This window comes from Acanthochromis polyacanthus, chromosome 16 (genome assembly GCF_021347895.1).
Source record: "Acanthochromis polyacanthus isolate Apoly-LR-REF ecotype Palm Island chromosome 16, KAUST_Apoly_ChrSc, whole genome shotgun sequence".
NCBI classification, from domain to species: Eukaryota; Metazoa; Chordata; class Actinopteri; family Pomacentridae; genus Acanthochromis; species Acanthochromis polyacanthus.
In genome coordinates, this window is record NC_067128.1 from 37,727,546 (window position 1) to 37,748,910 (window position 21,365).

At 41.4% G+C, this 21,365-nt stretch overlaps 3 protein-coding genes, 1 long non-coding RNA gene and 3 other non-coding genes across 9 annotated transcripts; 1 reads left to right on the top strand and 6 right to left on the bottom strand.

Annotated features, from left to right (window-relative positions):
* Nucleotides 1-202: 202 nt before the first annotated feature.
* On the bottom strand, nucleotides 203-6,019 carry rps12 (ribosomal protein S12). The gene is made up of 6 exons (XM_022220087.2): nucleotides 5,933-6,019; nucleotides 5,763-5,809; nucleotides 4,529-4,645; nucleotides 4,221-4,323; nucleotides 2,315-2,416; nucleotides 203-291 (listed from the first exon to the last, which is right to left on the bottom strand). The coding sequence occupies exons 2-6, from the start codon at nucleotides 5,774-5,776 to the stop codon at nucleotides 229-231; spliced, it is 399 nt and encodes a 132-aa protein (XP_022075779.1). The 5' UTR covers nucleotides 5,777-5,809; nucleotides 5,933-6,019; the 3' UTR covers nucleotides 203-228.
* On the top strand, nucleotides 2,432-3,947 carry LOC127530354 (uncharacterized). 2 transcript variants are annotated; one of them, XR_007936963.1, is made up of 6 exons: nucleotides 2,432-2,743; nucleotides 2,805-2,844; nucleotides 2,884-3,123; nucleotides 3,221-3,421; nucleotides 3,501-3,700; nucleotides 3,764-3,947. It is a non-coding gene; the product is annotated as an uncharacterized LOC127530354 (long non-coding RNA). The 2 variants fall into 2 exon arrangements; XR_007936964.1 differs by having other exon boundaries at nucleotides 3,662-3,700.
* On the bottom strand, nucleotides 4,085-4,167 carry LOC127530429 (small nucleolar RNA SNORD100). Its single transcript, XR_007937019.1, has one exon. It is a non-coding gene; the product is annotated as a small nucleolar RNA SNORD100 (small nucleolar RNA).
* Nucleotides 4,412-4,494, bottom strand: LOC127530430 (small nucleolar RNA SNORD100). The gene has a single exon (XR_007937020.1). It is a non-coding gene; the product is annotated as a small nucleolar RNA SNORD100 (small nucleolar RNA).
* Nucleotides 4,744-4,819, bottom strand: LOC127530426 (small nucleolar RNA SNORD101). Its single transcript, XR_007937016.1, has one exon. It is a non-coding gene; the product is annotated as a small nucleolar RNA SNORD101 (small nucleolar RNA).
* A 1,372-nt stretch (nucleotides 6,020-7,391) lies between the features above and the next one.
* On the bottom strand, nucleotides 7,392-10,058 carry LOC110969905 (SH3 domain-binding glutamic acid-rich-like protein 3). Of its 2 annotated transcripts, none has more exons than XM_022220086.2 (3): nucleotides 8,475-10,058; nucleotides 8,237-8,404; nucleotides 7,392-7,784 (listed from the first exon to the last, which is right to left on the bottom strand). In XM_022220086.2, exons 1-3 carry the CDS (start codon nucleotides 8,517-8,519, stop codon nucleotides 7,764-7,766), a joined length of 234 nt encoding a protein of 77 aa, XP_022075778.1. In that variant the 5' UTR covers nucleotides 8,520-10,058; the 3' UTR covers nucleotides 7,392-7,763. The 2 variants fall into 2 exon arrangements, with proteins under 2 accessions (XP_022075778.1, XP_022075777.1); XM_022220085.2 differs by having other exon boundaries at nucleotides 7,392-7,579; nucleotides 8,475-10,057.
* A 220-nt stretch (nucleotides 10,059-10,278) lies between these two features.
* Nucleotides 10,279-19,932, bottom strand: LOC110969903 (golgi-associated PDZ and coiled-coil motif containing). Its single transcript, XM_051936998.1, is given in 15 exon segments — nucleotides 10,279-11,145; nucleotides 11,147-11,219; nucleotides 14,564-14,732; nucleotides 14,796-14,840; nucleotides 14,842-14,912; nucleotides 14,915-14,960; nucleotides 15,548-15,664; nucleotides 15,834-15,867; nucleotides 15,869-15,975; nucleotides 15,977-15,998; nucleotides 16,091-16,121; nucleotides 16,124-16,276; nucleotides 17,285-17,298; nucleotides 17,403-17,566; nucleotides 19,443-19,932. Coding segments are annotated over 15 exon segments (1,380 nt in total). The 5' UTR covers nucleotides 19,704-19,932; the 3' UTR covers nucleotides 10,279-11,072.
* Between the last annotated feature and the right edge of the window lie 1,433 nt (nucleotides 19,933-21,365).

Consider the following 21,365-nt stretch of genomic DNA (forward strand, 5'->3'; position numbering starts at 1 on the left):
GGCAATGAGAAAGCCACTGTTGAAGAAAAGTCATATTAGATCTGGACTAGAGTTTGCCAAAAAGCACATGGAAGACTCCATGGTCAAGTGGAAGAAGATTCTTTGGTCTGATGAGATTTAGTGAATATGTGATGGCTAACAGCTGAACAGGTTTTATCTTATTCACTAACTCAGTGTAAAGAAGAACCAGAGCAGACAGTCCTTTCATTTCCATCTTTTATTAACTCCTCATTTCTTGGCTTTGAAGTATTCCTCGATCACGTCCTTGGCTTGGGACTCCTTACCGTAGTCCTGCAGGAAGAAATAAAAACGGATTTAAATGAGTCCAGGAAAGATCAAATAAACACCAGGAGAAACGTCAGAAAAGGAGGATTCCTGCTGATGCTTCATAAGCTGATTTTAGTGTTTAATTTGGAACCAGATCTGCTTTTAGATCCTCAGTTATGTCCTGTTGCTGCAGAACAATTCATTTACTAGAATCACTGATCCAGAAGCTTTCAGAGGACAGCTGGAGTTTATTATTACGGAACAATAAAAGAATAATCCTGTTTGCTCTGCTGTGTGTAGAACCATTTCCTCCTAAAGACTTTACTGACTTTAAGCGGATTCTCTTTTACGTTTGTGGATAATTTAGTGTGAATCTGACGAGTTCATCTGCTCTGATTCAGTACAGATGTTTACTTTGGTGTTTGTTTTAATAAAAATCAAAACCTGAACACATTCTGCTGCTTCTCTGGTACAATCTGGTCTCTAAATACAGATTTTAAGCTGCAGACATGAATCCATTTCCTGTCAAACTTTCAGATTAAAATCCAAATATTCCAATAGTTTTTATTCTAAATCCTGTGACTACAGCTTCTTTAATGGGATTATTTCTCCTGCTTTCTCGGTGCGGTTCTGCTTTGGGTCCTTCAACATCTTCACATCTTTTATGGATAAATTTATCAGTTTGGTTCTAAAATGTCAGAAAATGTCAAAATGTGGATCAGAGTTTCCTCAAATGTCTGGTTTAGTCCAGAGATCCTCAGTTTACTGTCAGAGGAAAGAACCCAGAAAATGTTCACATCTAAGGAGCTGGAATCACTGAATTTATAATAATTAAACTTAAAATGAATGAAATGAAACGGGGGACACTGATGGGTTCATTGATGATTTCAGGACGTTTTAAAGCTTCCAGCGTTCCTCTACCAGGAGATCAGGAGGCAGAAAAGCAGTTCTGTGGTTAAATTATCAGCTGGTATTCTGGATAAAACCTTTTCTGTGTCCTGAACCATTTAACGGACAAAACCTGAAGAATCTCCTTCAGCAGAAACGCTTTGGTCGTTTAATAAAACTGAATATTTAGATGGAACCCTTCTGAGGCTCAAATTAACGTTTTAAAGTTTGAAAATGTGAAATAAATATGTTCAACATTTTCTGGAATTTTTTGGTGGGAAAAAAGAAATGCCAAAAAAAGTTTAAGAACATTCACATAAAAATCAGCTGATTTTTATGTGAATGTTCTTAAAGAAAACAGAAGTTTTACTGATAAATATGGAATCACTTTAAATATTTTTGGAAGATTTTTACTCATTTTTAAAAAATATTTACAAGAATTTTCCTTTCAAATTTGGGAATTTTTTTAAATAGAAATTTTAAGGAAAACTTTTAGGGAATTGTTGGAATTTTCTTCCTGAAGGTTTTGCAAATTTTCAGAAATTTCGGGAATTTTTGCAGAATTTTTGGACTTTTTTCAGACAAAGAGAATTTTTTTTGTTTCCTGTAAATGAAGGAGGGTTAAGAAGCTTCAATCTCTAAATAACTGACGGAACAATCGGATCCATTTACTGCTCTGACAGGAATATAAGTCTCATTTTCATTCATTTTTGTCTCATTTTTCTTAATTTTTTGTCTTATTTTTCCCTCACTTTGTCTTATTTTCTTTTGCATTTTATTTTTCTTCACTTTCTGTATAATTTCTTCATTTGTGACTTATATTTTCTTTCACTTTGCAAAAGCAGAACATTTTGATTGAAGAAGCTTTAATCAGTAAAAAATAACCCACAGATTAATCAGCAGCTCAGAAATGATCCAAACTGGGCTTTTATCATTAAACGTCTCCACGGATCACTTTAAAGGATTCCTCGTCACGTTTGCTGTGTGTAGCGTTTAGCGTGTAGCCGTTGTCAGGGACTCCAGACAACACTAGCCGATGCCGGAGCTCGTACTCTGGCAGTGATCTAGCCAGGAGATAAACCAGCTGCAGAACACACAGATCAGCAGCTGCACTTGACTGGCAGAGTGTGAACATCTGGAAACATGTGGATGTGCTCACCTTGACCACCACACAGCTGCAGCCCACCACCTTACGGGGTTTTCCCTCACGGTCGATCTTACACAGACCAACCCACTCCCCGAGCTTCTTGTTGTCGTCGACCTGCAGCAGAAAAAAAAAACAAAACGACTTTTAGATCCAGAAACAAAAAAGAACAGAAAGTTGTTCTTGAGTTTGGTCTCAGATGTTGGAGCTTTTCAGGACTCCATCCTAGAGAAGCTTCTAGATGTTTAAAAGGCTCTGATTTTCATTCATTTAGTAGACAGAAGTACTCAGAGTCCTGACATGAAGGATTTCTCTTTTTACCAGGTTCTCCATCCTAAGAGAGGAACCGATGCGAGGATTAGAAGCATGAAAAGCAGCTGGAGGTCCATCTGAACATTCTGTAGGTCAGTCTAAACGTCTGTAGGTCAGTCTAAACGTCTGTAGGTCAGTCTAACGGTCTGTAGGTCAGTCTAAACGGTCTGTAGGTCAGTCTAACGGTCTGTAGGTCAGTCTAAACGTCTGTAGGTCAGTCTAAACGTCTGTAGGTCAGTCTAAACGTCTGTAGGTCAGTCTAACGTCTGTAGGTCAGTCTAAACGTCTGTAGGTCAGTCTAAACGTCTGTAGGTCAGTCTAAACGTCTGTAGGTCAGTCTAAACGTCTGTAGGTCAGTCTAAACGTCTGTAGGTCAGTCTAAACGTCTGTAGGTCAGTCTAAACGTCTGTAGGTCAGTCTAAACGTCTGTAGGTCAGTCTAAACGTCTGTAGGTCAGTCTAAACGTCTGTAGGTCAGTCTAAACGTCTGTAGGTCAGTCTAAACGTCTGTAGGTCAGTCTAAACGTCTGTGTCAGTCTTAACGTCTGTAGGTCAGTCTAAACGTCTGTAGGTCAGTCTAAACGTCTGTAGTCAGTCTAAACGTCTGTAGGTCAGTCTAAACGTCTGTACGTCAGTCTAAACGTCTGTAGGTCAGTCTAAACGTCTGTAGGTCAGTCTAAACGTCTGTAGGTCAGTCTAAACGTCTGTAGGTCAGTCTAAACATTCTGTAGGTCAGTCTAAACGTCTGTAGGTCAGTCTAAACGTCTGTAGGTCAGTAAACATTCTGTAGGTCAGTCTAAACATTCTGTAGGTCAGTCTAAACGTCTGTAGTCAGTCTAAACGTCTGTAGGTCAGTCTAACTGTCTGTAGGTCAGTCTAAACGTCTGTAGGTCAGTCTAACCGTCTGTAGGTCAGTCTAACCGTCTGTAGGTCAGTCTAAACATCTGTAGGTCAGTCTAAACGTCTGTAGGTCAGTCTAAACGTCTGTAGGTCAGTCTAAACGTCTGTAGGTCAGTCTAAACATTCTGTAGGTCAGTCTAAACGTCTGTAGGTCAGTCTAAACGTCTGTAGGTCAGTAAACATTCTGTAGGTCAGTCTAAACATTCTGTAGGTCAGTCTAAACATTCTGTAGGTCAGTCTAAACATTCTGTAGGTCAGTCTAAACATTCTGTAGGTCAGTCTAAACGTCTGTAGGTCAGTAAACATTCTGTAGGTCAGTCTAAACGTCTGTAGGTCAGTCTAAACGTCTGTAGGTCAGTCTAAACGTCTGTAGGTCAGTCTAAATGTCTGTAGGTCAGTCTAAACGTCTGTAGGTCAGTCTAACGGTCTGTAGGTCAGTCTAATAGGTCGGTCTAACGGTCTGTAGGTCGGTCTAACGGTCTGTAGGTCGGTCTAACGGTCTGTAGGTCGTTCTAACGGTCTGTACGTCAGTCTAAACGTCTGTAGGTCAGTTTAAATGTTCTGCTGTGCCGGCTGTATCTCAGACAGATTTTGGGTAACAGTGGCGATCTCCTCACAGCGGTCAGTAGAGGGAGCCAGATTATCATCAGCGATACAGCAGCAGCAGAACGTCAAACCCGGTTCCTGCGGTTCCTCACAGTTCTTCTCACCTTGATGAGGTTGATCTGGTGCTCGGCACAGAGGGCCTCCACCAGCTTCACGTACATGGGCTCATCACAGTTAGCGGCGAGGACGCAGAGGTGGGCCTGACGCCTGCAGAACACGGTTAGAACACAGAACACAGTTAGAACACAGTTAGAACACGGTACCGACAGCAACAGCAGGAACCTCAGACTGATGGAACATCTCAGACACATTGGGTAACGATTGGCAGCTTTCTACACAGAGTTCAGTAGAGGGAGCCAACGTATCATCACTGATCCACCAGAACACCTGAAGAACAGCTGAAGGAACTCACTTGTCCAGGGCCTTGGCCGCCTCACGGATCCCTCTGGCCAGGCCGTCGTGGATCAGGGCGGTCTTCAGAACCTCAGGGAGAGCGGTGTTGACATCCATCACACCTCCGGCAGCGATGCTGAGGAACACGGAACAACACGGAACAGAGGTTAGAACAGAGAACCAGGACGTTCCTACAGAGAACCAGCGGGTCCTGGAGGTCCAGCTGAGCTTCCAGCGTGTCAGAAGGAGGATCTCACTCATTGCAGAGTGAAGGGGTATCCGACAAAAGAAATCAGATCATCATTCACGCTGTGGATAAACTGTTCTGTTAAACCAGGATGGAACCACTAGAACCCATCTAAGTGTGTCCTCAACATTCAAACAAGCTCAAAAATCCAAACGTCTCCAGAATCACAGAAAACGCTTCAGAAAAGGATCTAAAAAGGCTGAACGTTTGTTAGAACGGCTTTAGTCCAGCAGCACTTTAAACCTTTTAGCTCCACGTTTAGAACGTCTGAAAACAAACAGGAGAAAACATGACGACTAAACTCAGAACAACAGAAAGACGCTGAGTTTCTGAGCCAACAGCAAAGCATTTATCACACTGAAGATTCACTGGAAGAGTTTAAACAGAAACTTTAGGACTGAAAACATCCCTAATTAAAGCTCAACTTTAGAGTTTTATTCTGTAAATCTTTGACATTAAACACACTCAGTTCATCACAGAACGTTAAATTAAATGCTCAGTCAGTTTCAACTGAACAAACTTAACATTTAGATTAATGTATTGATCGTTAATCAGCTGATCTCTAGAACACATAAATATGAATTTTAATCCACAGTGAGGCTGAATGATGTTCAGCAGCTAACAGGTGATTTTACTGTTGTCACATTAGCTGGAATATTTATAAAGTTACTGACAGAAGACTCACATTCAGACTTCCTCCCTGTTACACACACACCACTGACTGTTTTTCTGACTTTGAGGATTGAATAACTTCATAGATTGACTTTAAGTTTAGCAGAAAGTTCACATTTAGCTGTTGAAGCTAAATGTTAGCGGCAAAAGCTAACTGAAAACCAGCTGCTGTCTCTAAGTTTGTGGAGGTGTTTAATGAACCAGAACACACAGCTGGACGTTAAACCTCCACCGGGTTCTCTACGGGTCCGGTTCTGGTTCTTTAAGTGTCCGGTGCTGGTAACAGGTCCGGTTCCACCGGCAGCTGAGCGGCTAACGTTAGCGTCATGCTCACCCTTCCTCGGCCATTGTTGAATCGCGATGGATGCGGGACACAAAGTTCTGAAATACAGAACAGAAATGACAGAGGAGTTATTATCGATCACACACAGATCGCTCTGATCACTTTATCAATCAGGATGTTTGATTAATCCTCAGATTGAGTCTCTGGTTGGAGAAACGCACCCTGTTAGCCTCTCAGGCAGCGGGGAAAGAGGACGTCATCCGGCCGCGACACCGCTTTAATACCAACAGGCCCCCGCTGTGGTGTCCGCGGCGCTGCCTGTTGTAGTTTCAGCAGCGGGTTTAATATTCAGACTTCTGGATGATTAATAATCATTTTTATGAAGGTGAAATTCAGTTTGTTTGATTATAAAATGCTCGAAGCTCAACTGAAGGTCACAAAAAGTAGAAACCTTTTAACATAATTCAAATTTTTAAATAAATAGCTCCAGACTGTGATTTTTTTTAAAGGCCTAGACTCATTAATAATCAATGAAGCCAAATTAATTCCTTATTTTAAATATTAAGGATTAAACCTATACAAAATTATATAATATACAACTTTACTTTTGGATATTAAATATTAGAGCAACAGGATTATGGAGATTAAACCGACTAAAGTTTTACATGAAAACCAAAAAAAAACAAGAATTCCCTGGATCCCATGTGAGTAAGTTTGATTTTGTTTTTCTTATTTATTTTATGTCCTTTTTCCTGTCTTGACTTTTTCCTATCTCATTTTGTTTTTTATGTAATTTTAGTTTATTTATTTAGTTCTCAGATGTGCTCACAGGTTCTAGCAGGTTTTCACTGTTTATCCATTCTCATCACTGAATCATAGTCAGTTTAATTTGACTTTTTTTTAAAGAATTTATATTAAAAAGACTCTTTCACGTCAAAAAGTGAAAACAGATTTCTGCAAAGTAACCTCAAGTAATTAAATAATATATCAGAATGTTCTTTATTGATCCCAGAGTAAAAACGGTTTCTGTTCCAGTTGCTCTAATTTAAAGTTTGAAATTTTTAAGAATAAATATGAGATAAACATGAGTAGAAAATTAGAAACATAAAATGTAAAGATGTACGAGGAAAATACAAATGTGAGGAATAAACCCCAGCAGAGAGCTCAGTCAGTCATAAATACTGTAAAGAACATTAATCCTGTTAAGTGGAGGCTGAACGGACCCTCAGTCATAATCCTGAACCTGTTTTTATTATTTCAGTTTACATCCTACGGGTTCTGTTCCTCACAGTTCTCAGTTTGAATGAAGAAAAAACTAAGAAACATAAATTAAAAACCTTCAACCTCTGCAGCATTTTAATCAATTAATTGTCTATGAGAAATTATTCTGTTTTCTTTAAAAATAATTCCACTTTTTTCAGTATGAAAGGTGAAAATTAATCCAAACATTCAGGTCCGATTAAAACAAACACTTTTAAAATGAGATGTTTTTGTTGTTTTATTCATGTTTTTTATGTTTAACTGAACTTTAAAATCTATTTTTACGCAGAACAATAAAAAAATAAAGTTTAAAATCTGAATCTGTTTGTTGGATCAGAAACATGCAACGAGTCAATATGTATAAACTTTATAGTTTAATGGAATTTAATAAATCCTGTCACAAAAATAAAGAGACCAAACTGTGTGAAATGATTTTTATTTCACAGGAAACAGAATTTACTGCAGAACTGTCAGATCTGATCAAACATGAATAAACCTTCTGACAGGCATGAACTTGTTCTTCTCCAGGTTTTACTGTCGCTGCTTCACTGTTTGAGGAATTCTTCTAATCTTTCTTCCTCTATCGCGTTTTCAAAAGCAGCAAAGTCCTGGAAGAAGAAAGAAGAAGAATCAGAGGTCTGGGGTGAAGACAGACGGATATTTAATATAAACTTAGCATTAAACACGTTTAACTTCCATTTCATCTGATTTTATTCTGAAGCTTTCTGAGCATCAAACCTTTCATCTCCTGCATTCAGACATTAAACCACTGACTTCATTTTCGGCTTCAGTTTATGGATGAAAGACTTTGAACTGAAAACAGGAAATTCAGAAACAAAGAGGAAATATCAAAGATTTTTATGGTTTTAAAAGAACACAAGAAGAAACTCTGAGGAAAGGTTGTTGAAGAGCATCAGTCAGGACGATACAAGAACATTTAAAGTTCCTGAAGTTCTCCTGGAGTCCAGTTAAATCCATCATAAGAAATGGAAGAAGATGGAACATGAATAAATGTGACTAGAGCAGGACGTCCTCAAGACCTGAGAGACTAGAGAGGGAGGCCACCAAGACTCTATGACTCCTCCTCGGTTTTAACCGTCCTGTTGTCCTCATTTAAATATTGGTTCCTTTTCTGAAAAAAATCCAAAAATGACTACCTGAGCTACAGGTAAAGGTGTGTCTGGTCGTGTGCTGTGTAAACTGCTGGGTCATATAACGACTGTAAACATTGTTTTATGGCTGCCTGAACGTTTCCTGGAACTCACTCCACAGTAGACGTCTCCTCTGGCCAGCTGAGGAGGGAGAGCCGTCGGGTTCCCACAGATCCTCCTCATGGTCTCCTTGTGTTCAGAGGACTGGGCGATGTCCACCTGGACGAACGGGATCTTCAGGGACTCCAGGGTTGCCATGATCTTATCCTGACTTTTTTTAATCTGAGAAGATCAGATCAGAGTTGTAATAAATCCACGTTAGATCCACCTGGAGAACATCTGGAGAACGTACCTGCACAGAGGAGCTCACACTGGTGTAGAACAGAGTCAGAGACATGGTAGCGGTTAGCTTAGCGACCCAGACGTTCAGGAATGTTCTGCTGCAACCAGGTGAGCAGGTTTAGACACAACTCACCTGCAGGACACGCCCCCTGAACACCTTCCAGTCCTGACCTGTCAGAGAGTTGTGAAACCTCACACACACCAAAACACACAGACACACACCAAAACACACACACTTTACTGCTGTAGAGCTACTTTTACTGTAGTAACAGAGGTACTTCTGCTCTGCTGTTGTGGTACTTTTGTGGGGCGGCATGGCTCAGTGGGTAGAGTGGCCGTCTTGTAACTGGAAGGTTGCGGTTTGATCCTCGGCCCGTTGTGTTCATGTCGAGGTGTCACTGAGCAAGACACCTAACCCCTAACTGCTCCTGGTGGGTCGTGGTTAGCGCCATGCATGGCAGCTTCATCCATCAGTGTGTGAATGTAACGTATCATGTAAAGAGCTTTGGATAAAAGCTCTGTATAAATACAACCACTACTCTTACTGCAGTAATTAAAAAAGACCAGATTTTTTATGAATCAACCAAATTGAAACAAAACTTTATTTAAAAGCTAAAAAAAAAAAAAAAAAAAAAAGCTGGACTTGAACACATCACCTGTAAGATCAGAGGAGAAGGAAGCCTTAACAGAAAAACAGAACCTGACATTAGAGTTCTATCAGCTTCAACAGGAGGTTCTACTTCCTTTGGGTCAGAACCCAGTTAGCAGCAGGGCAGAAGAACGTCTGATTATCGTACAATCCTAGCCTAGCCGCACTAGACAACCCACAGCAACGAATTTAGTTCTCTGCCAGGGTGGGTCTAGTTACCCTCCATAAGGCTCGAGGCTGGATTCTCCTAAAACTGGCCGGACCAATCACCATGAAGTGTAGAGTCAGAAGGCGGGCGTAACTAAGTGATGACAGAGGCGTGACAATTCTGACAGAAACAACCGGAAACAATAAACAGTTATCTTTGGACTCGGCTTTGGCCACAGCCCTTAAAGATTTGAAGCTAAAATTCAACCTGAAAGATGAACAAAGGACGGCACTGAAGTGTTTCATTGAGAAGAAAGACGTATTTGGACTTATGCCGACGGGATATGGCAAATCCTTAATATACCAGTTGGCTCCGCTGGTTGGGAAGCTAATGGGACTGAGCCACAATCCGTCGGTGCTCTAGGAACTACATCAGCCTATTCGTTGCACTGATTGGTTGTATACCTACCCAATTGCTGCAGAGTGATTTGATAGACAACCTTTTAACCCGCCTCCCTCCCTGTCGAGCTTCCCTAGACCCTTGTGCCTTCAGAAACATGGGTGTAGCGTGGCTAGGCTAGTACAATCCTGAACCAGAACCTCCTCAGAACATCTGGTTCTTTATCTCCAGAAACATTATCAATGATCAGAGTTCTACCTTCATGCTGAGAATATTTCCAGAAGTCCACGTCCTTGAAGTCCATAGAGAGAAGGGTTACTTCTGGAGAAAGTTCTAGAGTAGACCTACTGACAACTGGTCAGTCGGTAGGACGTCCCCTCCAGGACTTCAAGGACCTGGAACTCTGGAAATATTCTCAGCATGAAGGTAGAACTTTCTACTAAATATACTAAACAAAGAACCAGCTGGTTCTGGGGACCTTGGTTCTGGTTTGGTGGTTCTATGTAGAACCTCTGTTTCCGCCTTCATCAGCTTTTATTGTGTTCCACTGTAAAGTGTCCTGACAAACGAGTGTCGTTCCAGCAGAACGCGTCACAAGAACAAGAAGAATCAAACACAGACGGTTAATAAATGATTGTATTGGTGACGTTCTAAAGTGTTCCCAGATAACCACACATTAGTGACATGCCGACATGTTAGAGCGGTTAGAGAGCCAAGCCTACCAGCAGTTCAGAGTGAGGGAGGAGGAAGTCCTGGAGAACCTGCTAGAAGGTTCCAACATGCTGTCTTTGTGCTTCTACACTTAAATAAGGACAACAGCTCGTTCCTCCTGGTCCCAAACATCTCCAGGACCTGAACTCACCAGAGAACCCAGCTAAAGTTCATCACGAGGCTGCAGAAGATAAAGTTACGAGGTGTAGATGTTCAGGTTTGATGGGGCGCTGTGCAGAAGAAGCTGTCTGAGGTGTTTGAGGGTCTTCAGCATGAACTTCCTGTTTCCTTGTTCTGACCTTAAACCTGCTCAGGGTTCTTCACTGAACACCTGAAGCAGCCTGGATGTTGTCGAGTTTTCCTCTGAAACCATCACTAGAAGTTCTCCTCCTCACTGGACAGACATTTAGCTCATTAGAAGACTAGATGTTCTACTGAAAGTCATTCCACGAAGACCCCGTTGGTCCTTCCCTGATCTGCTCAGAGTTCCGAGCAGATCAGGGAGGAACCTTCCAGATATTTTACAGAAGAACACAGACAGAAGCTGGTAGAACCTTTCTAACAAACATGAAGCTCCTGCAGCTTTCTGTCTTCACCACAAGCATCTCCTGGTTCCTTCCTACCTGGACCCAGTTCTAAACCCTGAACCCCGACCCAGAGACGAAGGAGAACGCTGCTGGTTCTCCCTCATCCAAAGATTGTCATTGGACTCTCAGTTCCAGTTCTACAGAGGTTCTAGGAGAACAGTCGGTCTCTGGAGGTTTGGACGGAGTTCCTCTGAAGGCGTCTCGCTGCAGATTCCAGCGTCTCCGTCTCCGGTCCGTTACTGAGCGTCATCTTCTCCAGAGCTGAGGAGAAACATGGAACCCAGTGAGGGAACCTCAGGAGTAGAGCTTCATGAACCAACAGCAAACCTTCTCCAAACGTCTCTACGGTTTCTACCTTTCAGAAACACTAAAATGTTTTTTTGTTTATGGTGGATTTATGTTGTCACTATTCAGTGGGTTCGACTGTGTTCAGGAACAAAAAACTAAAATAAATATATAAATAATAAAATGAAATTAAAACCTGATAAAATTTTGAAAAATCCAACAAAATAAAAACAATAAAATCATAAATATTGTACTGAAAAATAAATATAAATTACTAATATAAAAAATTACAAATTAAATAAAAATAAAATCACATGAAATCAAATCCTAAATAAATTTTTTTAAAAATCTGGTAAAATCAAAACAAAAACTGAAATTAAAAATACAACAAAATCAAAAATAAAACTGTATTGCAAAAAATAATATAAGACTCCTAAAATCTAAACATTAGGAATTAAATAAAAAAAAACCATACAAAAATTTTAAAATCTTCAAAAAAAACAAAAAATACAATTTAAAAAATCCACTAAAATCATAGAATAAAACTGTACTGAAAAATAAAATATATATATATTAAAACAAAAAAGTAAAATAAGAATAAAAACATAAAAAATGCAATAAAGTAAGAACTAATTAGGGAGGCAGTCTGAGGCCGCAGGATCAGCAGCTGAACAAACGTTCTGACGGTTGTTTTAGAACTAAACGTTCTCTGATGGTTTGTTCTGAACTAAACGTTCTGACGGTTTTTTTAGAACTAACGTTCTCTGATGGTTTGTTCTGAACTAAAACGTTCTGACGGTTTGTTTTAGAACTAAACCGTTCCTCTGATGGTTTGTTTTAGATACTAAACATTCTCTGATGGTTGTTTTAGAACTAAACGTTTCTCTGATGTTTGTTTTGAACTAAACGTTCTCTTGACGGTTTGTTTAGAACTAAACGTTCTCTGACGTTTGTTTAGAACTAAACGTCTCTGACGGTGTTTAGAACTAAACGTTCTCTGATGGTTGTTTAGAACTAAACGTTCTCTGATGGTTTGTTCTGAACTAAACGTTCTCTGATGTTTGTTTAGAACTAAACGTTCTCTGATGTTGTTTTAAAACTAAATGTTCTGACGTTTGTTTAGAACTAAACGTTCTCTGATGGTTTGTTCTGTACTAAATGTTCTCTGATGTTTGTTTAGAACTAAACGTTCTTGATGTTTGTTCTGAACTAAACGTTCTCTGATGGTTTGTTTTAGAACTAAACGTTCTCTGATGGTTTGTTTAGAACTAAACGTTCTCTGATGGTTTGTTTTAAACTAAATGTTCTGATGGTTTGTTCTGAACTAAACGTTCTCTGATGGTTTGTTCTGAACTAACGTTCTCTGATGGTTTGTTTAGAACTAAACGTTCTCTGATGGTTTGTTTAGAACTAAACGTTCTCTGATGGTTTTGTTTAGAACTAAACGTTCTCTGATGGTTTGTTCTGAACTAAACGTTCTCTGTTGGTCTGTTTTAGAACTAAACGTTCTCTGATGGTTTGTTTTAGAACTAAACGTCTCTGATGGTTGTTTAGAACTAAACGTTCTCTGATGGTTTGTTTAGAACTAAACGTTCTCTGATGTTTGTTTAGAACTAAACGTTCTCTGATGGTTTGTTCTCAACTAAACGTTCTTCTGATGGTTTGTTTAGAACTAAACGTTCTCTGATGGTTGTTTAGAACTAACGTCTCTGATGGTTTGTTTAGAACTAAACGTTCTCTGATGGTTTGTTTTGAACTAAACGTTCTCTGATGGTTTGTTCTCAACTAAACGTTCTCTGATGTTTGTTAGAACTAAACGCTCTCTGATGGTTTGTTTAGAACTAAACGTTCTCTGATGGTTGTTTAGAACTAAACGTTCTCTGATGGTTTGTTCTCAACTAAACGTTCTCTGATGGTTTGTTAGAACTAAACGTCTCTGATGGTTTGTTTAGAACTAAACGTTCTCTGATGGTTTGTTTAGAACTAAACGTTCTCTGATGTTTGTTCTGAACTAACGTTCTCTGATGGTTTGTTCTGAACTAAACGTTCTCTGATGTTTGTTTTAGAACTAAACGTCTCTGATGGTTTGTTTAGAACTAAACGTTCTCTGATGGTTTGTTTAAACTAAATGTTCTGATGGTTGTTTAAACTAAATGTTCTGATGGTTTGTTTTGAACTAAACGTTCTCTGATGGTTTGTTCTGAACTAAACGTTCTCTGAGGTTTGTTCTGACTAACACGTTCTCTGATGGTTTGTTTTAAACTAAATGTTCTGATGGGTTTGCCATGTTTTGAACTAAACGTTCTCTGATGGTTTGTTTTGAACTAAACGTTCTCTGATGGTTTGTTAGAACTAAACGTTCTCTGATGGTTTGTTTTAGAACTAAACGTTCTCTATGATGGTTGTTTTAGAACTAAACGTTCTCTGATGGTTGTTCTGAACTAAACGTCCTTGATGGTTTGTTCTGAACTAAACGTTCTCTGATGGTTTGGTTTTAAACTAAATGTTCTGTGGTTTGTTTTGAACTAAACGTTCTTCTGATGTTTGTCTGAATCTAAACGTTCTCCTGATGCTTTTTCTGAACTAAACGTTCTCTGATGGTTGTTTTTAAACTAAATGTTCTGATGGTTTGTTTAGAACTAAACGTCTCTGATTGGTTTGTTCTGAACTAAACGTTCTCTGATGGTTTGTTTAGAACTAAACGTTCTCTGATGGTTTGTTCTGAACTAAACGTTCTCTGATGGTTTGTTTTGAACTAAACGTTCTCTGATGGTTTGTTTAGAACTAAACGTTCTCTGATGGTTTGTTTAGAACTAAACGTTCTCTGATGGTTTGTTCTGAACTAAACGTTCTCTGATGGTTTGTTTTGAACTAAACGTTCCTTGATGTTGTTTTGAACTAAACGTTCTCTGATGGTTTGTTCTGAACTAACGTTCTCTGATGGTTTGTTTTAAACTAAATGTTCTGATGGTTTGTTTAGAACTAAACGTCTCTGATGGTTTGTTCTGAACTAACGTTCTCTGATGGTTTGTTCTGAACTAAACGTTCTCTGATGGTTTGTTTTGAACTAAACGTTCTCTGATGGTTGTTTAGAACTAAACGTTCTCTGATGGTTTGTTTAGAACTAAACGTTCCTCTGATGGTTGTTTAGAACTAAACGTTCTCTGATGGTTTGTTTAGAACTAAACGTTCTCTGATGGTCTGTTTTCTACATTTGAACCTGCATCTCTGCAGTTACAGATTTATTATGATTAAACTCCAGACGTTCTCACACATGAACAGCAGCAGCTGATTGGTTCTCCTGAGCAGAACCTGTGAACTTACTCTGCAGGACGCTGAGCTGTTGCTAGGGGGCGCCGTGCTGCCGTCCTCCAGCTCGTCCAGGTACAGTCGGTAGCGATGGCCGCTGTCGTCTTCGTACTCCACGTTCTCATCGTCACTGTCCACCTCCGGAGCCACGTACACCACCTCGAACTCGATCTGTCCTCGCTGCAGAGAGAAGCCGTGAGCTGCAGCAGAACCAGAACCTGAGCAGGAACAGGTGAGTCCTACCTGCTGGGACAGGATGGTCACCGCCTCCTTGTGTTTGGCGTCTCTTCAGGTTGATGCTGTTGACGGCGAGGATGGCGTCTCCAACGTGAAGACCTCCACAGCGGTCTGCCGGCTGGCTGGATGGATCTCTGAGATCAGGATGGGAACGCCGTGCTCCTTCCCGCCCTGAGGACAAGAACCACCACTGAGCACGTGCAGAAAGAGCTTCAGCGTACAGAGGAGGTCCACACATCACACCTTACTTCTTCCCACCGTTTTAAATAAATGTTGTAGATCTGAAATGAAAACTGGTTCTTCAGCTGCATGGATCATTTTACACACTTTTAATTAAAATAAATTAAAAAAAGAAAATTAAAACGAGGCGAGAATCTGTCCTACAGAACCTCACAGAGCAGATAATAGAGAACCGGATTCTTCATCCATCTCATCCAGCCTCAGTGGGGTAGAGTGGCCCGTCTTGTGAAACTGGAAGGGTTGTCGGTTCAATCCCCCGGCCCGTCGTGCTCGAGGTGTCCCTGAGCAAGACCCCTAACTCTAACTGCTTCCTGGTGGGTCGTGGTTAACGCCTTGCATGGCACCTTCCTCGGGTGTGAATGTCGACGTATCATGTAAAGAGCTTGGATATAAAGCTCTAATAAATACAACCATTTACCATCTGTACAGAGCAGGCTTCATCTGCAGCTCAACCTGAACATCAGAGCTTCAGCTTTTATCCATTCTGAGGACTAAAAACTAAATCAGGGTCAATCTACTGTGATGGAGATCCCCAGGCCCTCGTGGTCCTCCTTGACCAGAACCACCTTCCTGATGGGACCGACTCCTTGGGTTTTCTTCAGCATGTCCGGGGTCCTGCAGGCACGACAAAGACTCTACCGGTAAAGACTCAGATTTGATGGCAAAGACTCTTATTGAAACAGTAAAGACTCAGATTTGACGGTTAGGACTCAGATTTGACGGTTAGGACTCAGATTTGATGGTTAGGACTCAGATTTGACGGTTAGGACTGAAACAGGTTCTCTGCGGTGGTTTCAGGCTCACGTGTCCAACAGGAGAAGGTAGCGGTTTCTTGGGTCGCTGCGCCCCTGCAGGCTCGGATCACCGTCTTGTGGCGGTGGAGGTGGATCTCGGCCTCCAGCTGGTTCCACAGTTTGTCGTGAGCCGGTCCTTTCATGTCCCGACCCCAGTAACTGGATCTGCTGCACCCTGAACACAGAACATCCTGCCATCAGAACAGACCTTCGAGGTGGAACTGTGACCTGATCATCAGCTGTCCCTGAGGCAGCTCTAAGGTCTACCTGCCGGCCAGCTCCTTGTCCAGGTACTTACAGCCAGTCTGGCTCCATACACCTCCGCCTGCAGTACTGCCATGTGCCTGCGGAGGGCCTCGTTCTCCTTCTTGAAGAGCCGGACCTCGGCCTCCAGCCGGGCCTCGGCCAGTTTCTCCTTCTTGCTGGCCTCCAGCTCCTGCTCCTGGAATAGAACTTCCATCAGCACATCTGTACACATCTGAACGCTAACGCTAACCTGAAGCTACATCAGCTGTTAGGAGAAACCTGCAGCATTTTACTTAAAGAGATTCAGCCGAACAGAAACTCACCGTCTGGTCAGAGTCGGTGCAGGCTTCAGGGAAGAAGTAGTAGAAGAAGAAAAGAAGTTTGAGATTAGAGGAGCAGACTGAGTGATAAAAACAGAAAACCTGCAGAAAAACAGACGGAGGATTTGTCTGAGCAGCAGAAATGATGGAGAGCAGAAGGAAGAGCCCTGAAACCAAATAAGGTTCAAACCATCAAAGAGCTGAACCAGAAGAAGATCCAGCTTCAGGTTCAAACCATCAAAGAACTGAACCAGAAGACCAGAAGAAGATCCAGCTTCAGGTTCAAACCAAGAGCTGCGATAAACAAAACGCTCCAACTGAAGATTCAGGAAACGGTTCAGTAAACCAACCAGAGCCTCAGCTGCTGCTAAACCACAGGAAACATAGCTAACACTACTGGCAGGCTAACACTACTGGGTAACACTACTAACAGGCTAACACTACTAGCTAAAACTGCTGGCAGGTTAACACTACTAGCAGGCTAACACTACTAGGTAACACTACTAGCAAGCTAACACTACTAGCAGACTAACACTACTAGGTAAAACTGCTGGCAGGTTAACACTACTAGCAGGCTAATGCTACTAGCAGGCTAACACCACCAGCATGTTAACACTGACAGGTAACAAAGTGAAGTTTCTGTTGCAGAATGAGCATGTCCACATGTTTTACATATATGTGCTGCAACACGCCTACACAGAACACAGAGAACATCCCATAGAGGCAGTTTAAAGCTCATACAGAGTTCACAGAGGATATAACAATATGATAATAAATAGCATTAGCTGGTTCAGGCTAACGAGCTCCTAATAAAAGCTGAGTGATGCTAACATGCTAGCGGCTACATCCTCACTGTTCAGTTTATTGGCTGGTCGCTCCTTGAGCTGAACACAACATGATGTTGTTAAACTCAGGTGTGTCCAGGTAAAAACATCATCAGGTGACCTCTGCCGCTCCGTGGAGCTTCCGTCAGCTAAACGCTAATGAATGATCTCCATCACCGTGGTTCCTACCAGTCGGTCTTGATGGTGTCTGAGTCACCCTCCTGGCCCTGCTTGGAGTGGAGCTGCAGCTGCAGAGCGTGGAGCTGCAGCAGAAGATCATGGACCTCACGTTCTACCACAGAACGTTCAGCTTTGGCGTCCGTAAGCTCAGAGCGAAGGTCCACCAGCTGAGCCTGGAGAACCCAAGAAGAAGAGAAACCATCAGTACAGTTCTACATGATCACCTTCAGAGGGTGACCCAACATCTGGAGAACATCACCTAAACGTCAGAGAACCCTGACCTGAAGCACTTCACAGTAATCAGATTACTTCTAGTTGAACAATAGAGTATTTCCAGAAACAAACAGAACCAGTCTAACTGATGAACGTGGTTCTAACATGAACGTTCTCAGTTCTGGACCTATGGACTGGGTCTATCTATGTCTGCATCATGGCTCCACATGGAGAAGAACTGAACAGAGGAAGAGAAACATCTGAGGAGTCATAGTTCCACTAATCAGGAGGTCTAGAAGGAGTCATAGTACCACTAGTCAGGTCTAGAAGGAGTCATAGTACCACTAATCAGGAGGTCTGCAGGGATGAGAATTTTCCGCGGATCCGCGGAATTCCGCGGATTTTATCATTGCCAGGGTCATTCTTGTGAATCGTCTAAATTCAAGGAGAAAATTTTTTGGGGGGTGAGGTATGTTTATGGTCGTCGAGTCGTAATATCGAACGGCTGCTAATATCCACCGCGCTGAATGCTAGCTGCCACTCAGTGAGAGCAGTCATGTACAGTACTGTAATCGAATCACCATGAAGTGTAGAGTCCAGGGATGGGAATTTTCCGCGGATCCGCCGATTTCCGGCGATTTCATTTCAAGTTTGAACACTTTATTGTCGCTGATACTCCCGCGAGATGGTAACGACGTTAACGATAGCTTGCTAACGACGATTGTAAACGGCCCAGCGATTGGAAGTCGCTGCGCCGCCGCCGCACACATATCCCCCACCCCCGTCAACAACTTTCCGCTGGAATCAGAACTTGCTGATCCCATCCCTGGGTCTAGAAGGAGTCATAGTTCCACTAATCAGGAGGTCTAGAAGGAGTCATAGTACCACTAGTCAGGTCTAGAAGGAGTCATAGTACCACTAATCAGGAGGTCTAGAAGGAGTCATAGTTCCACTAATCAGGAGGTCTAGAAGGAGTCATAGTACCACTAGTCAGGTCTAGAAGGAGTCATAGTACCACTCATCAGGAGGTCTAGAAGGAGTCATATCGTACGTTTATATGCAGTCAAAAACCCTTTCTTAAACGGAATATTTGCAATAACCCGGTTGCGTACGGCCATGTAAACACCCGCAAAAACCCGAATATGCTCATATTCGGGTTTTTAAAAACCCGAATATGACCCCTGGGTTACTCCTTTTCTAACCCGAATATCTCGTCATATAAACGCGCATCGGAATATCCCGATAGAAACAGACATTTTTTTGCGTTCTGCGCATGTTTCATCCGAAAGGAATCTTGGTCTTTTGAGTCCGGCAACTACTTGTATGCCATAGACATACTGCGTCTGGCCCGCGACCCACCAGAAATACACAAAGAGAGGTAAACAGACATGGCGAAACCCACACGCGGCATCACAGCGTCACACAGCGTCAGCACAGCGTCACACAACAGTAGTAACTGTCTGTTTAGACATGTAAACGGGTTATTCCAAATGTTTCAGAAACCAGAATATTGACCTTAACCTGAATATTGACTGCATATAAACGTAGTCATAGTTCCACTAATCAGGTCTAGAAGGAGTCATAGTTCCACTAATCAGGAGGTCTAGAAGGAGTCACAGTTCCACTAATCAGGTCTAGAAGGAGTCACAGTTCCACTAATCAGAGCTCCTAAAACGACTCCACAGTGAACTACTTTCTCCATCCAGCTGTAAAAACAGACGACAGTTAGCACACTGTCTGGGTTCTATTATACTAACTAGTAACCAGGTTAACTAGTACCTCCAGTTTAGTTCTAATAACTAACTAGTAACCAGTATAAACCAGTGTAACCAGTACCTCCAGCTTGTGGTTGAGCTGGAACACCGTCTGGGTTTTGTGGCAGAGCTGAGCGAAGCAGGAGCTGAGGCTCGTCATCTTCTGGCGGCCTTCATACGTGATGTCCACCTGGTCCGGGTCGATCTCTCCCAGCAGCAGGTCCACGTCCACGAACGCTTTGTCGAACTCCTTCTCCAGAACCTCCAGCCAGCGGAACATGGACATACCGGGGCCGAGGCCCGGATTTGGGCCCGACGGGGAGCATCCAGCCGAGGCGGACATCTGAAGGTTCTAACGGCTCTAACGTTCTCTGACTGTATTCTGTTCGGAACCACGCGGTTAGAACCACGTTTGAACGGGACGGATGGACCGATAACCGGGTTAAAGGCGGCTAACTGGGTTAACTGGTTCTGGTTTAAAGATCCTCCGACCAGGAAGTCCACTTCCTACTGACGACACATCCGCAGAGCGACTAGTGATGTCTGACCTAGCGACGATGTTCTCTGAGCAGCAACTAGTACTGTCTGACAACTTTATTAACACCACGGCGACATGACAGTGACACCAGCAAAATATGATATAAAACGAAAAAAATGAAGAAAATAAGCTATACAACAATAAATAGTGAAGAAAATAAACAACAAAGCGATAAACAATGAAGAAAAAAAGCAGTAAAACGATATATAATGACGAAAATAACTAAACAAAAAATAATGGAGAAAATAAGATATAAACGATAAATAATGAAGAAAACAGGCTATAAAACATAAATAATTAAGAAAATAAGCAATAAAGTGATAAACAATGAAGAAAGTAAGCAATAAAATATATAATGACGAAAATAAGCTATACAACAAAAAACAATGCAAAAAAACATGCAATAAAAGGACAAATAATAAAGCAAAGAAACGATAAAACGATAAATAATGCAGAAAATAAGCTATAAAACGATACATAATAAAGAAAAGATACTGTAAAACAATATATAATGACGAAAATAAGCTATAAAATGAAAAATAATAAAGAAAATTAGTTATAAAACTGCATGTAATGACGAAAAACAAGCTGTAAAGCGATAAATAGTGAAGAAAATAGGCTATAAAACGATATAAAATTAAAAAATAAGAGAGAAAACAATACAAAAGCAACAGTTAAGCTATTTAACAATACATATATTGCATAAATTAAACACACCGCGCCCTGTGACAGACTGGTGACCTGTCCAGGGTGTCCCCTGCCTTCACCCGAGTCAGCTGGGATAGACTCCAGCATCCCCCATGACCCTAGTGAGGATAAAGCGGTGGATAGAGGATGGATGGATGGATGGATGGATGGACACACCGCCTCCTACTGGACACTCAGTGAAACTTCAGGTGTTTTAATGTGATGGAGAGGATCAGCTGTTATTCGATCAGCTGTTATTCGATCAGCTGTTATTAGATAAGCTGTTATTAGATAAGCTGTTGATCATGTTCATCAGGTGTTGAATAGCTGATATGAAGTGATTTAATATTTCTTCTGTGTCCAGGAGAAGATCAGAGCAGATTTAGAATTATAATATTTATATTCATATTTATAATGAAACAAACGAACTTTGAAATAAAACTTTAGAACAAACATCTGTGCTGCAAAAACAAACTAAACTCTCATTTTTTTGTTCAGATGTTAATCCTTGTTAGCTTCGGTTAGCATTTGTTTGCATCTGTTAGCACCTGTTAGCTTCTGTTAGCACCTGTTAGCTTCTGTTAGCTTCTCTCCTGGTCTCTGTGCTCATTAAACTACATCCTAATCCAGCTGAACTCCGGTAAAGCTGCTTTCATTTCCAGATGTTTCTGTCATCAGGTAGCAGAACACATGCTAACATGCTAACCAGCATTAGCTTCATCTAAATACTGATTTCACATCTCAGCAGTTAAAAACATTCACACAGATTTACTGGAAAAT